At 35.4% G+C, this 16,546-nt stretch overlaps 1 protein-coding gene across 14 annotated transcripts in view; it reads right to left on the reverse strand.

Moving 5' to 3' along the window:
• Nucleotides 1-16,546, reverse strand: part of LOC104676323 (serine/threonine-protein kinase TNNI3K) — a 312,974-nt gene that overhangs the window by 85,756 nt on the left and 210,672 nt on the right. For all 14 annotated transcript variants that reach the window (XR_004052006.1, XR_004052005.1, XR_004052002.1 and 11 more), the window contains 3 exons: nt 15,093-15,145; nt 14,721-14,773; nt 11,632-11,764 (listed from right to left, as the gene is read on the reverse strand). Coding sequence is in view for 10 of the 14 variants with exons in the window: in XM_030912769.1 (XP_030768629.1) it covers nt 11,632-11,764; nt 14,721-14,773; nt 15,093-15,145 (239 nt within the window). In the remaining 4 variants the exon portion in view is untranslated. The remainder of the gene's footprint in view (nt 1-11,631; nt 11,765-14,720; nt 14,774-15,092; nt 15,146-16,546) is intronic.

The raw sequence follows: 16,546 nt of genomic DNA on the forward strand, positions 1-16,546 counted from the left end.
ACAAGAGACTCTCTTCTTTGGGCCCAGACTATAATTTGAAAGTGATCCACAAATCTGGGTACCTGGTTATAAGGAAATGGGAATGGATACAATACATATTGATGGATTAATTCATCTCAGCTTTCTTCTTTAGTTGATCATGATGTATTGGAGGAGACAAGCCCAGGAGAGAAATGAAATCTAGGAAGCAGGTGTTGATTTCTTTCTGTAAAATGTATTGAGTATAGCTCTTATTTGCCAGATTGTGCCAGCTTCTTTTTCATCTTGCCTGGTTCTTTTCTCTCTGTTTGGCTTCACACCTTGGCTCCTTCTCCTTCTAATCTGATCATTTCCCTCATAAATCTGTTCCTTTTCTTGTATCCATCATTATCATTATGGTTAAGCCAGAAGCCTAGAAGTCTTTCTTGACCTACTTATTTCCCTTGTGCTCCTACCTCAATCCATTGGGAAGTCCTCTTGAAATCTCCCTAAACCAATATGTCCTTTCTCTTTCAAAGCTACTGCTTCAGTTAACGTAATAGATATTTCTTCTAGGTGAACTGATTTCTCTGCCTCCAGTTTTGAATTTCTCCAACCCAGCCTTTGCTTTGTTACAAGAGGAGCATTCTAAAATAATAATAAGAGTTGTTCTATATCCCTTCTTAAAACTTTGCAGTGACCTCCACTGATGACACACACAAGGCCTGTGATAGTTCATTTAATGTGTCAACTTGACTGGGCTAAGGGATACCCAGATAGCTGGTAAAATGTTATTTCTAGTGTGTCTGTGAGGGTGCTTCTTGAAGAGATCAGCATTTGAGTCGTAGACTGAGTGTAAAAGATCCACCCTCACCAATGTGGGCAGGCATCATCCAATCCCTTGAGGGCCCCAATAGAATCAGGAGGCAGAGGAAGGGTGAATTAGCTCTCTTTTCTGGGGCTGTGACATGCATCTTCTCCTGACTTCAGATATCAGCACTTCAGGTCCTCGGGCCTTCAGACTCTGGAACTTACAGTGGTGACCTTCCTGATTCTCAGGACTTTGAATTCACACTGAATCACATCACTGACTTTCTGGGTTCTCTGGTTTGCAGACAGCATATTGTGGGATTTCTTGGCCTTCATAATCATATGAGACAATTCCCACAATAAATCACCTCTTATAGATATAAATAGAAATATTTCACTGGTTCTGCTTCTCTGGAGAACCCTGAGTTGTACAAGGACCTTCAACATCTGGTTCTAGTTTTACATTTATAGTCTGTGTTGTTTGACTGATGTCTTTGTATTCTCTGATTCATCCCTACTGAACTGTGTGGATTTCTCAGGGCTCTGGACCTTGCTGGTGTAGCTTTCTTCTGGATCATCTTACTCACCTCTTCATAGTTTACCTATTTAATTAGTAGACATCTTTTAAAGGTGCATTCAGGTATCATCTGTTCTAAGAATCCTTCCCTGATATCCTTTTACTACCTCCAGTCTAGGTAAAAGGCCCTTCCAGGGAGCATCCTTAGCCCTCTGTGCTTCTCTCTGATTGAGACTTACTCTGCTGATTTTACTTCTGTCACTCATTCTCTATACTATGAGTAGTTTGATGGCCTGGTCACTGACCTATTCCTCTTTATTTTCTGCTTACTATGGCACAGTTCCTGGCTCATAGAAAGAAAGAACTCAATGGTGGCCTAAAGATAATAATAATAATAGCTAACATTTATTGAATGCTTATTATTGTCAACCACTGCTCTAATCTTTTGAAGTAAGTCTTGTTATTATACCCATTTCAAAAATAAATGAATGCTGGTGAGGATGCAAAGAAATGGGAACTCTCATAAACTGTTAGTGGGAATGTTAATTAGTACAGCCACTGCAATGGAGAACAGCATGGAGGTTTCTCAAAAAACTAACAATTGTACTACCATATTATCCAGCAATCACACCATTAGGTATATATTCAAAAGAGAAGAAATCAGCATATCTAAGAGATGGCTGCACTCCCATGTTTACTGCAGCACAATTCAAAATAGTAAAGATTTTGAATCAACCTAAATGTACATCAATAGATAAATGGATAAAGAAAATTTGGTACATATTCACAAGGAACATTATTCAGACATAAAAAGAATGAAATCCTATCATTTGCAACAACATGGATGGAACTGGAAGCCATTATGTGAAGTGACATAGGCCAGGCACAGAAAGACAAATATCACATGTTCTTGCTTATATGTGGGAGCTTAAATAAAATGAACTCATGGAGATAGAAAGTAGAGTGATAGTTACCAGAGGCTGGGAAGGGTAGTGGAGAAGATGAGATAAAGTGGAAACGGTTAATAGATACAAAAATACAGTTAGATAAAATGAATAAGATCTAGTATTCAGTAGCATAATGGAGTGACAATAGTTAACAATAATTTGCTGTATGTTTTAAAACAACTAAAGAATGGAATTAGAATGTCCCTAATCCAAAGAAATGATAAAAGCTTAAGATAGATATCCCTATCATTCCGGTTTGATCATTACACATTTTACGCCTGAATCAAAACATCACATGTACCCTGTAAATATGTGCAACTATTATGTATCCACAATAACATAAAAGAAAGAATTAAGAATAAAAAATAATAAACTAAGGTATAGGTAGGTTAAATAAATTGCACAAGGTCACAAGACACATGCCAATTCTCTTTAGTCCCTACAGTGTTAGCCTGAAAAATGTTTTCTTTAAAATATTGAATTAATTTCCAACATTAAAATATGAATAGATTTCTTAATTAACAAGCAGAAATTAGTTGATATGGTCAGCGTGGGTATACCTATGTTTCTGCTCAGCGCTGTTTGGCTGGAGCGTGAGTCAGAGCACGTGATTTCTTATTCAACACACTGTTCTGCCTTGAGCATCTGCATGCTTCCCATGGTCCTGTGGGCATTTGATCTTTTTTATTTGACCTTTAAGGTGGTGGATGTGATGGTTTTTCAGTTTTCCTAAACCTGAGATTACAGGTTGATTTGAACATGTGAGATGCAAAAGAGACCCTAACTTCAGGCTTTTCTGAATATATACCTATCACTTGTGTAGGAGTCAATGCTAGTATTGGTGTTCTTTGTTTATATTTTTCCGAGGAGGTAGTATGCTGCTAAATCCAGAAGGATGAGTCCTGTGTAATGTTGCTACTACCATAATTGATATTGCTGTCTCACTTTGGAGTCATGGATTCGTTCCTCATTGTAAATAGCTAATATGTAGCTTATATTGAATCTGATGTTTCACATAATTTATTGCTGAACATATGCTAGATTGCCTAAACACTGCAATGATATTAGACATCTTGTTTCTTGATTCATGGTAACTGTCCAAGTTTGAAAAATTCAGCATCTATCATAAACAAACTCTCTTTCCAATAAGGTACTATACATTTTAATATCTGGTATATTGGAATAAAATTACTCTTAGGCAAGACTTTCAACTTTCTATTAAATAATATTCTCCCTCTAAAATGGGTAACTATTTCTGGGGTCCATGAACTAAAATCTCAGGGCCATCTTTACCTTTTTTAAGTATTTAGTTTATAATTCGCAAAGTCTAATGAAGTAGAGAAAATTATAAAACTGTGAGTAAAATGCAACAAATACAATGATAAATGGTGACTTGGGATAAGGAGGAAATTGCAAGTAACTTGATATTAGAGAATTAAGAAAGATTTTTGGAAAGAAATTACATTTAGACTAAGACCTAAAATAAATTGGAGTTAGTGTAATGAAAAGTGGAGAAGAGTGTCTCTGACAAAGAGACTAATGTGCACAAAGGCATGAGGTAAGAGGAGACATGCTGGGGAAATGAAAGTTTCCTGTGGTTTGGATGACTCTGGATGACAGGCTGCACGTGGTGAGAAGGAGGCTGGGGAGGCAGGCAGGGACATAATCATAAGGGGCTTTGAAGATTGTGTTAAGACATATTGTTTTCATCTTAAGAGCAAAAGAAAAACACTGGGAATTTTAAGTCAGAGAAGTGCTATGTTCAAATTTGCATTTTTAGAAAGCCTGAATCTAGTGATTGGTGGAAAAAAGATGATGAGCAAGGCTTAAGACAGGATACTATTTAAGACAATGTGCAGTATTCGACATGTGAAATAAGGAAAGTAGCTGTGGAAATGGAGATAACTGGATGGATTTGAGAGGTAAACTGTAGAATCAAAAATGGGAAAATAATTTTAAAAAGAAAGAAAGAGATAAATAAAACGAGAACTGAAGAGGAGTCAAGGACGACTTTGAAATTTCTACATGGGCCGCCTAGAGAACGAGAGTGCCACTGAAGTAGAGAATCAAAGGGAGCTTTGACCTTGTGTTACACTTTTCCCTAATCTTGCACCTTACAGAGAGTTTGCAGTTTATAAAGTATGTTCACAAACATCATCTCATTTAATGCTCACAGTAATTTTTGTGGTAGTCATCATTAATTGCATTTACTGAGGAAACAGAACTTGTGAAAAGGCCTAGAGGTCAGATGGAATGCAACATACTGAGAGTATAGAAAGTGAACTAGTGTTAGTAATGTGAGAGGTACAGAATCAGGGAGAGTTTTACAGGACATAGTAAGAATTTTGAGATGGAATCCTAAGAATATGGGAAGCCATACAGTAATTTTAAACAATGGTAATATATCAGGTTTATGTTTTTAAATATCATTTCAGTGGATGTTTAGAGATTGGAGAGGAAAAGAAAACAAAAATAAACCAAGAAAGAACAGCCAAAAACAATTTCAGAAGTTCAAGCGATAAAGCTGGCAGTTTGCACTAGGGTGATGGCAGATGAAACATTTTGAGAAAGAGAAAAATTCTAGGCATATATCTTACCACTTCAATTCAACATTGTACTGGAGGTCCCTGACTGCTCAAAAAGGCAAAGACAGACAGACAGACAGAAAAGAAAGGAAGAAAGAAAGGAAGAAAGGAAGAAAGAAAGAAAGAAAGAAAGAAAGAAAGAAAGAAAGAAAGAAAGAAAGAAAGAAAGAAAGAAAGGAAAGAAAGAAAGAAAGAAAGAAAGAAAGAAAGAAAGAAAGAAAGAAAGAAAGAAAGAAAGAAAGAAAGAAAGAAAAGAAAGAAAATTCTTTATTAACAGATGACATAATTATTTACGTAGAAATCCCAAAGAAGGTACAAAAAAGGGAACTAGGATGGATAAGTAAATTTAGTAAGTTTGTGGGGTACTAGATTGTAATAAAACATTATTATATTTCTATATATTAATAGTAGCAAAAAATTGGACATTGATTCATTTTGTTTTATTAAGTTCTCAGGAAACATGTGCAGGATGTGCAGGCTTGTTGCATAGGTATACATGTACCATGGTGGTTTGCTGCACCTATCAATCCATCACCTAGGTATTAAGCACAGTATGCATTAGCTATTTTTCCTGATGCTCTCCCTCCCCTGGCCTTCCCCAACAGGCCCCAGTATGCATTGTTCCCCTCCGTGTCCATGTGTTCTCATTGTTTAGCTTTACACTTATGAGTGAGAACATGTGGTGTTTGGTTTTCTGTTCCTGTGTTAGTTTTCTGAGGATAATAGCTTCCAGCTCCATCCATGTCCCTGCAAAAGACATGATCTTGTTCCTTTTTTATGGCAGCAAAATATTCCATGAAGTATATGTACCACATTTTCCTTATCCAGTCTATCATTGACGGGCATTTGAGTTGATTCCATCTCTTTGCTATTGTGAATAGTGCTGCAATGAACACAAGCATGCATGTATCTTTATAACAGAATGATTTATATTCCTTTGGGTATATACCCAGGAATGCGATTACTGGTTCAAATGATATTTCACGTTCTAGGACTTTGAGGAATCACCACATTGTCTTCCACAATGGTTGAACTAATTTACGTTCCCACCATCAGTGTAAAAGCATTTCTATTTCTCCACAGGCTCGCCAACATCTGCTGTTTGTTGACTTATTAATAATCGCCATTCTGACGGGCATGAAATGGTGTCTCATTGTGGTTTTGATTTGTATTTCTCTAATGATCTGTGATGTTGAGCTTCTTTTTATATGTTTGTTGGCCGCACAAATGTCTTCTTTTGAGACATGTCTGTTCACGTCCTTTGCCCACTTTTTAATGGGGTTGTTTTTTCATGTAAATTTGTTTAAGTTCCTTGTAGATTGTGGGTATTAGACCTTTTTCAGATAGATAGATAATAAACATTTTCTCCTATTTGGTAGATTGTCTGTTAACTCTGATGATAGTTCCTTTTGCTGTGCAGAAGATCTTTAGTTTAATTAGCTCACATTTGTCAATTTTTGCTTTTGCTGCATTGCTTCTGACATTTTTGTCATAAAATCTTTGTCCGTGCCTATGTCCTGAATGGTCTTGCCTAGATTTTCTTCTAGGGTTTTTATTGTTTTGGGTTTTACATTGGTCTTTAATCCATCTGGAGTTAATATTTTTATAAGGCATAAGGAAGGGGTCCAGTTTCAGTTTTCTGCATATGCCTAGCCAATACTCCCAGCACAATTTATTATATAGGGAATCCTTTCCCTATTGCTTGTTTTTGTCAGGTTTGTCAAAGATCAGATGGTTATAGATGTGTGGTCTTATTTCTGAGTTATCTATTCTCTCCCATTGGTCTATGTGTCTGTTTTTTGCTTACCAGTACCATGATGTTTTGGTTATGTAGTCTTACAGTGTAGTTTGAAGTTGGATACCATGATGCCTCCAGCTTTGTTCTTTTTGCTTAGGATTGTCTTGGCTATATGGGCTCTTTTTTGGTTCCATATGATTTTTTTTTTCTAAATCTGTGAAAAATGTCAAAGGTTATTTAATAGTAATAGCATTGAATCTATAAATTACTTTGGGCAGTCTGGCCATTTTCATGATATTGATTCTTTCTCTCCATGAGCATGGAATGATTTTCCATTTGTTTGTGTCCTCTCTTATTTCTTTGATCAGTGGTTTGCAGTTCTCCTTGAGGAGGTCCTTCACTTCCCTTGTTAGTTGTTTTTCTAGGTATTTTATTTCCTTTGTAGCAATTGTGAGTGAGAGGTTCATTCACAATTTGCCTCTCTTCTTGTCTATTGTTGGTGTATAGGAATGCTTGTGATTTTTTAAACATTGATTTGTATCCTGAGACTTTGCTGACATTGCTTAAAGCTCAATAGGTTTTTGGACTGAGATGATGAGGTCTTCTTGACATAGGATCATGTCATCTGCAAACAGACAGTGTGACTTTCTCTCTTCCTATTTGAATATGTTTAATTTCTTTCACTTGGCCTGATTGTCCTGGCCAGAACTTCCAATACTATGCTGAATAGGAGTAGTGAGAGAGGGCATACTTGTCTTATGCCAATTTTCAAGGGGAATGCTTCCAGCTTTTGCCCATTCAGTATGATAATGGCTGTGGGTTTGTCATAAATGGCTCTTATTATTTTGAGGTATGTTCCATCAGTACTTAGTTTATTGAGAGTTTTTAACATGAAGGGATGTTGAATTTTATCAAAGACCTTTTCTGCATCTATTGAGATATCATGAGGTTTTTGACTTTAGTTCTGTTTATGTGATGAATTGTGTTTATTGATTTGCATATGCTGAACCAGCCTTACATCATGGGGATGAAGCCAACTTGATTGTGGTGGATAAGCTTTTTGATGTGCTGCTGGATTTTGTTTGCCAGTATTTTATTGACAATTTTTGCATCAACGTTCATCAGGGATATTGGTCTGAAGTTTTCTTTTTTTGTTGTATCTCTGCAAGGTTTTGGTATCAGGATGATGCTGGTCTCGTAATATGGAATAGGGAGGAGTGCTTTTTTTTCAATTGTTTGGAATAGTTTCAGAAAATAAGGTACTAGCTCCTCTTTGTACCTCAGGTAAAATTCAGTTGAAATCCATCTGGTCCTGGGCTTTTTTTTGGTTGGTAGGCTATTTATTATTGCTTCAATTTCAGAACTTATTATTGGTCTATTCAGGGATTCAACTTCTTCCTGGTTCAGTCTTGCAGGGGTGTACATATCCAGGTATTTATCCATTTCTTCTAGATTTTCTAGTTTATTTACATAGAGGTGTTTATAGTATTCTCTGGTGGTTGTCTGTGTTTCTGTGGAGTCAGAAGTATATCCTCCTTATCATTTTTTATTATGCCTATTTGATTATTCTCTTTTCTTCTTTATTGGTCTAGCTAGTGGTCTATCTATTTTATTAAATTTTTTTAAAAACCACCTCGTGGATTCACTGATTTTCTGAAGGGTTTTTTTGTGTCTCTATATCCTTCAGTTCACTCTGATGTTGGTTAGTTCTTTTCTTCTGCTAGTTTTGGTGGTTGTTTTCTCTTGGTTCTCTAGTTCTTTTAGTCGTAATGTTAGGACGCCAATTTGAAATCTTTCTAGCTTTTTGATGTGGGCATTTAGTGCTATAAATTTATCTCTTAACACTGCTTTAGCTGCATCTCAGAGATTCTGGTATGTTGTCTCTTTGTTCTCATTGGTTTCAAGGAAATTCTTGATCTCTGCCTTAATTTCACTTTTTTACCCAGGATTCATTCAGGAGCAGGTTGTTCAATTTTCATGTAGTTGTGTGATTTTTAGTGAGTTTCTTAATCTTAAATTCTAATTTGATTGTGCTGTGGCCTTAGAGACTGTTTGTTATGATTTCAGTTCTTTTGCATTGGCTTACGAGTGTTTTACTTCCAATTAGGACACTGATGTTTTTAAGAGTAATACTTACAATAGCATCAAGAGACACAAAATAAATAGAGATAAGTATAATGAAAATTATGCAAGGTTTGTATGCTAAAATATGTAATATATGAAATTTAAGAAGATCTAAGTGAAGATAGAGATAAACCATGTTTATTGAGGAGAAGACTAACATGGTTAAGATGTTCATTCTTTCCAAATTGATGTAATAATTCAATGCAATCGAATCAAATTCCAACAAGCTTTTTATAGGAATATAGACAAGCCAATTCTAAAATTTATATGGAAAAGCAAAAAAACTAAATGGCCAGAACCTTTTTAACAAAGAAGAACAAAGTTGGAGGATTCACATTACTTAATTACATGACTTATTATAACATAGTAAGATAGTGTGGTATTGATTTAAGGGTAGACACATGATCAACGAAACAGAATAGAGTTGGAAATAAATGCATACATACATGGTCAACTGATTTTTGAAAAATATATCAAAATAATTTAATAAGAAAGAATATTTTTGAAAAATTATGCCAAAAAATTGGACATCTATATGAAAAAAACAAATGAACAAACCAAAGAATAACAAATTCAACCCAAACTGGGTACTTTAAAAAAATAAGAACTCAAAATAGATCTTATAAATATAAAACCTAAACCTGCAAGACTTCTATAAAAAAATAGGAGGAAGTTTTTATGGCTTTGAGTAAGGCAAAAATATTTTAGATAGGATACAAATTGATTTAAAATTTTGGTAAGATGGATTTCATTGACATTAAAAACATCTGCTCTTTGAAAGACGTTGCTCAGAATACAAAAAGGCAAGCCACATATTACAGGAAAATCTTTGCAAAACATGTAGCAGGTAAAGTCCTTTTCCCTATAATCCCTATAATCTAAGAAGTCTTACAACTAAATGATGAGACTTTTTAAACAAACATTTCACAAAAGAAATATGGATACCAAATAAGCACGTAATCCATCTGTTACTCATTCATCCAATGGAAATGAAAACAACCACACAAAGGCCTCAATTATTTGAGCAGATTTATTCTTAATTTCTCTAAAATGAGAAGAACTTAAATGGTCATGAACTTCTGTATGCATAAACAAATCATGGTACATCTATAATATGAAATATTACACAGGAATGAAAAAGAATAAATTACTGATAAATACAGCAACATGATTCCATTTATATGACATTGGTATATACGCAAGCTTATCCGGACAGAAATGAGCTCATTGGTTGCCAAGGGCTGGAGGTGTGGGAAGTGGATTGATTCCAAACAGGCACTGGGAACTTTTTGGAGTGATGGAAATGTTCTACATCTTGATTGCAGTTGTGGTTATACAGCTGTATATATTTATTAAAACTCATTGAACTGTTAACCTAGCAAGGTAAATTCTACTGCATATATATTATACCTAAATAAACCTGATTTTTAAAAAGACTATTGCAGTGGTTTAAATGAAAGACGGCTTGGGCTAGGATGGTGGTGGATGATGGTAAGTGGTAGAGAAACCCATGTATTAGAAGGTAAAATCAACAGGGCCAGGTTAATGGACTGACACAGGGGATGAGGCAAAAGGAGTTGTATTTCTTTCTTATGAAAAAACGCCACAGTACATTTAAAATTATAATCAGTTTTCTGTATATCCATCAATCTTATCAGGATGCAACTCTAAGAGGTAGAGAGAAGGAAGGACATCAGAACAAGACCTTACAAATGGCAATGTTGTTTCAGCTCAAAATAGAGTCCACACATCCACACTATAATAAGGGCTAAGTCTAATTTAAAACTATAGAAAATATGTAGAGAAAAATTAGGACAATTACATCATCATTATGCTTAACAAACTATGCACAGAGCACATAACCTATGAAAAGCACTCTGCTATGCAGAGTGTAATTAAAAGACCATATAATAGCTTGAGGAAAAAAACTCCAAAATAGAGTATGAGATGAGATGTGGCTTCCTCTCTGTACATGAGACTCATAAATATGTTGATGTTGGTCAAGACTTTTAACTTGTTAAAAGGGATGTTTAAGTAACATCTCTTTTGACTTTATCCTTCTTATATATTGTTACAGGGTGGCCATTAGGAGATTACAATATAATTATTTAAACATTACTTATGATTACATTTGACAACTATTTTACAAGTGTGCTAAGTTTTAGGGATGCAAAGTCCTTAAGGAGATTTGTCTAGTGTGATAAGATATGAAAGCAATCCAAATGCAATTGAGAGATAGATGCAAATGAAGTTTACTTTAAACCTAAAATATGTGTCTATTTTACCTGTGATTAGATTCCTCACCTTCACTTTCTACAGGTAAGCAAAGCATAATGTGTATGATCAATGAAAGCCAGACTCACTGCATGCTCCATTTTTGAATGTATCTATATATATATAGATAGATATAGATACATATATATAGATAGATACATATATAGACACACACACACACACACACACACACACACACACACATATAATACAAAAATGTTAGGAAAACCAATCTTCTTTTTTATGATGTGAGATAAGCAGAGAGCAGCCCTAATAGGTTATTTCTGTGTTACTGCTTTCTTATCCCTATATACATGTTAAAAGGGCAATTCTAAAATCTAATCTCAAAAAATAAATATCACATTGTCCACCTTATTTGCCCTCACATGCCACATGATCATAATTATTTGCTTGTTTTATTAGCAATCAATAAGTCAAGTCCTAAACTTTAATATATATTTATACCTGCATTTCTGTGTGTCTGGGTCTGAAATCACGGTTAAGTCATTAAATTTTCTGGGTTGGGCACACACCTTAAAACAATCTGAGATTGTTTGCTTACTTCCTCTTTTGCCATCTCACTGAGAATAGTCATTTTGTGAAAAAAATATTTCTTGAAGTTATAAAAATCCAGTGAACTTTGTCAAACAGGAAAACTTCAATTGCATTGTGTCTTACCTGGCTTGAGATGAGCGAATGGAATTTCGCCAGTGAGAATTTCCCACAGACACAGAGCGTAGCTGAAGACGTCTGCTTTGATGGTGTACCGAGTGCACTGCGTGAACACCTCAGGAGCCATCCAACGGAGGTTCTGCACACCAAGAAACATCCACAAGCCATTTACCAAGTGTTTGGTTCCTCCGCTGCAGAGTAGCATTCTTCTCAGTGAGAATTGGCTGTGTTCTCCCGATGCTCTCAAAAGGCATAAATATAAATTAACATCCATACATATTGCCCTCAATGTGTACAATCAACACATTTATACATACACAGTGTGTTTACTGTGGCTGTTCAGTTCCTCAAAGGGCATTTTTTAATCATTGGAAGATCATAAAATTCATAATTCTTCCTAAAACATCACACCAGTAATTAATCATCAAGTAACTCTGCCTCTTATACAATAAGAGGCAGTATTATTTTTTAAAAATCTATAAACATCTTTCTCCCTTAGAAGCCTTCAAGGTTCAGAATAGCCAACCATGGATTCATCTAGGGACCCTATGTCTCCCTGGGAGTGAATCACACACTGTGGGAGGCACCTCCTGCAAGTCTGCAGGTTGTAATTTAGGAAGTTACTAAATTAGGCCCATAAATAGTGTGCTCATGGCTGAGGAGAGAAATGGCTCCAGAAGAGTGCCCAGAATATTCCTATGAAGTAGATTTATCACTGGCAGGATCAGGTCTGTCTTATTTTCTCTGCCCAGATGTGCTATTTATGAATGCTGTTTGTGCAATATTCTGGAAAGGAAGCCCATAAAATGTTACAAGTCCCTTCATGCAAAGTTCTAGCCTCTGTTTTGATGAGATTATGTATATTCTTTTCATTTGTGATTTCCTATTTTTCAGTTAAAAAAATTAGTTTCCATTCTGGGATGCAAATGCATAAATTCGGTTGATTTCTAGTTTAGGGCACAGAACACTGAATTTTGAGTTAGGAGATGAAAATTCTAGTTCTGGCTCTACCACTTACTGAACCGCTCTGGGAAAGTCTCATGTTTCCTGGACCTCAGATTCCTCAAGGACAAAGCACAGGAGCCACACCCTCCCAGTTCTAAATCCCTATGGCACCTTATCTTACTAATAAACTTTACTAAACACTTTTAAATGTCCATTGAAGGAAACCATGATTCTTTTATCATTCTTACCAAAATCTTGTGTGTAGTGTTGGTTGCTAATTCTTTCGAAATGTACACCTTATTTTGAAACCAAGCATAGTTACAGCTTTCCAATAATATCTTTATTCTTATTATGGTGCTCATATGCAATTTTTCTACATGAGCTTCCACATTCCAGAAAGCCTCCATTTCTATAGCAAATTATGCATTGTGTCACAACATTGTATATGTGGGAGCAGGTACACAGTATGCCCGTTTTTGCACAGAGGGGTCATAGAGTGATTAGATAACATACATAAAGCCACAGAACTAATAAGAAACAAAACAGCTTTCAAAATAAATTTCAAATTAACTCTCTTATTCTAGCAGCATAGTCTTTAAGCACAGCACTAATTTATTTATTAGCACTAATTTATTTATTTATTAGTGCTGTGCTTAAAGACTATGCTGCTAGAATAAGAGAGTTAATATTACCTGCTGTTGGTTAAATTCAATTTAATTACATTCAACAAAAGTTTATTTAGTTGGAGAGTCTCAACTAACTGCTTTCTAGAAAAATGTGGGGGAATTTTTAAAAGATGCAGTTACTCAAGATCAATCTTAGGCCAATAAAATCATAATTTCTAGGGATCAGATTCAGGCACTATGCTTAAAAAAGTTTCTAAACTTATTTTAATGTGCACCTAGGGTTGAGGACCACTAATTTAGCTGCCTCTGTGTCCCATGTCTTGGATAAGCTTTGTGTCCTGCCAAAAGATCACTCATTGTTCCCACTTCCCTCACCTCATAAACTGCCACTTTCCTCCTTGAGCACCTCACTCCGGCCACGCTGACTTTGAACACACCAAGAACTTTCCTGCCCCAGGACCTCTGCACTTACTATTGCTCCCACCTGCATAGCTCTCCCCCCATGTAGGTTACTCCCATGTCAGTCCTCTTATTAAATGTTAACTTTTTCCTTCATCCTATCTAAATGGCATCCCCATCACTCTCCATTCATTTACTCTGCTTTTATTTTTCTTCAAACACTCATCACTGCCTGAGATAGATTTTGTTAATTTGTCCAGTATTTATCCCCTTCCAGTAGTATATTAGCTCCATAGGAAAAAGAACTTAGTGGATGTTGCAAAGAATGAATAAGAAGAGAGGACTGGAGTTACAAGCCTGTTGTGATACTAGTCCAGAAAAGAAATGATGAGAATCTGAACTGAAGCAGCAGGAAATGAGAGGTTTAAGAGGTTAAGATGAACTTAAAGAAGAAAAGAAAGAGACATCCAGAAAAGGTGACTGAGTGTAAGCAGAAGCAGGAAAGGGAAGGAATGAAAAATTACTCCAGGCTTAGGTAATTAGTTATCACAAGCAGTCCAGAAAGAGAAGTCTACTTTTTTTCAGGGGGAGGGATTGGGGAGAGTAAAAGAGAGGGCAGGTAATGAATTTAATTGCAGACATTTTGAGTACAATTATCCTTGCTTCAGATATTATAATTTATATTTTACTTAAACATTAATACTTGGATATACCACTTATTACCTTACAATGTTAAAGTGGAGAACGATGAATAGTTAATAGATGCTGATGAACTACTAATTTTATAGTGAGCTCCCTATTAAATGTTAACTCCACTATAAGTAGTTAGGTGATCTAAATATGAAATGATCCATGCCCACCACGTTCTTTTCAGTTACATTTGAAACATATTCTGTAGTATTTTACCCATAATGTTTTCCAAATACATATCTTATCTATTTCTCTAGTAGAACCTTGAGATAGTTATTTTGACAGCTTACTAAAAATAAAAACATAAGCCATTATCCTGACACTGAGACAATGACATTTCTTCCAGTTAAAACTGTTCTCATCTTACGTCCTCTCATGCTGAGATTACACATTTTAATTGGTTTATAATTATAGGAAACACAAGCAGCAGCAAACCCCAGGTTGTTTTGTCATGTTGTCTTCATCCAGAGACTGTAGAAATCTTGATTCTGAGGGAAAGAGAAAATAAACCACGTCAAAGGAAATATCTTAAAACCAAGGTCAACGATCACAGCTAAAATTTTGAAACCTCAAGAAACGTCTGTCTTTTTCAAATTCTCACTTCCTTTCTCTTGGCTGGAGATAACAAAGAAGAAAAACTAGAAATAAATGACAAAGTTTCAAAATGTAGCGTCACTGAAATTTGAATGATTTAGGGTAGGATAGCTGTCAGTGTTCAGTGTTCAGTTTCATGGTAGAGTATCAGGTGCCCAGTAGGAACAAAATAAAAAAGGATGCCATTTGGGGTATTACTCATGGAAATCTCACCTCCAAAATCTGCCACCACAGCATGCCCGTCCTCATAGAGAAGAATATTGTGACTGTTAAAAAAAAAAAAAAAAAGTAGACATTGAGTAAGCTTTGGTATGTCCTAATCTAATTGGTCCCTCAAAGAAGAGGACCATAGACATCATTTGTTTGCCCTAGAGACTAAATTGGCCCCAAAGTGCTAAATCAAATTTTTTTAGTTTTGCTGATTCAAAATAGCTATTTATAAAATGTAATCATGTTTATACTTTATCTAATGTTGAAGGTATAAAGAATTCCTACTTTAGACAAACCCTCTAAACTTGTCAAAAAGACCCATCAGCTGAAGATCAGTTTCCAGCTCCTTGAGGCTCATTTGCTAACACAATTGTGGTTACAAGGAAAGAGTGAAAAGCATCATGGGCCTATTAGAGTCAGAGCAAGAGAACGAGCTTGCTGGAACCCTAGGCACAAAGACAGTTCAAGATAAGGCCTGAAATGAATGTAGCAAAAGGATTCTCTATGGAAAATACCATGATCAATACATTCTAGATACAATCTCAGCACAAAGGAGTGTTTTGAGATCTGTGAAATGATGCCAGCTAAACCACTTTTTAAGGTTTTGAAGAGAACAGCATAAAGGTCACCAAAGTCCCCCTTCAACCAAGAATTCAAGTTAGATTAAGAACAGTGTCAGAGTAGATCTTAAATGCTCTCACAACACACACAAAAAGGTAGCCATATGAGGTGGATAGATATGTTAATTAGCCTGATTATGGTAATCATTTCACAGTGTATACATACGTCACATCACCTTGTACATCATATGTATAACTTTTGTTTGTTAATTATACCTCAATAAGGGCAGAAAAAAGAGTGTCCTTTTTAAGAAGTAAATCAAAGCTGAGATAGTCCAAGGAGAGGTTAGTCTTCCCCAAAATTAGTAAATTTAGTTGTGGACTATCTTACAGATATGCATATGATAGTCCAAGATTGTCTTTGAATGCTTCTTATCATATGTCTTTGATGCTCATTTCACATTTGGCTTGTAAATGAGTGTTTTCAGTATTAGGAGATTGCCACTGGATTTTTTTTAGTGCATATGGGCTATATTATATTTATTTTATAATAAATTACATAATGTTCCTTTATCCTTAATTATTTTGCTTCATGGTCAAAACATGAAAAACACCACTATTTCTTAATCTTGAGTGGGTCCAATATGATATTAAATCACTTTATATAATTGCTTTCCCACCTTGACTTGACTGTTACAAAAAAAGTTACTTTTGAACTTCTCTTGTAATTGCTACTGATTTTATCTTTGGAGTATAGATAATCTTCTTTTAAATTACAGAAAATCTAAAATACGTTAAAATCATATTTCTTGTAGTAGCGTGGTGTAGAAGTATCCCAGGATGTCAAACAAAACAGAGACCTCCAACATGATGTCTTTAACCACAAATTACTAATGA

Source organism: Rhinopithecus roxellana, chromosome 12 (genome assembly GCF_007565055.1).
Source record: "Rhinopithecus roxellana isolate Shanxi Qingling chromosome 12, ASM756505v1, whole genome shotgun sequence".
Taxonomy (NCBI): domain Eukaryota; kingdom Metazoa; phylum Chordata; class Mammalia; order Primates; family Cercopithecidae; genus Rhinopithecus; species Rhinopithecus roxellana.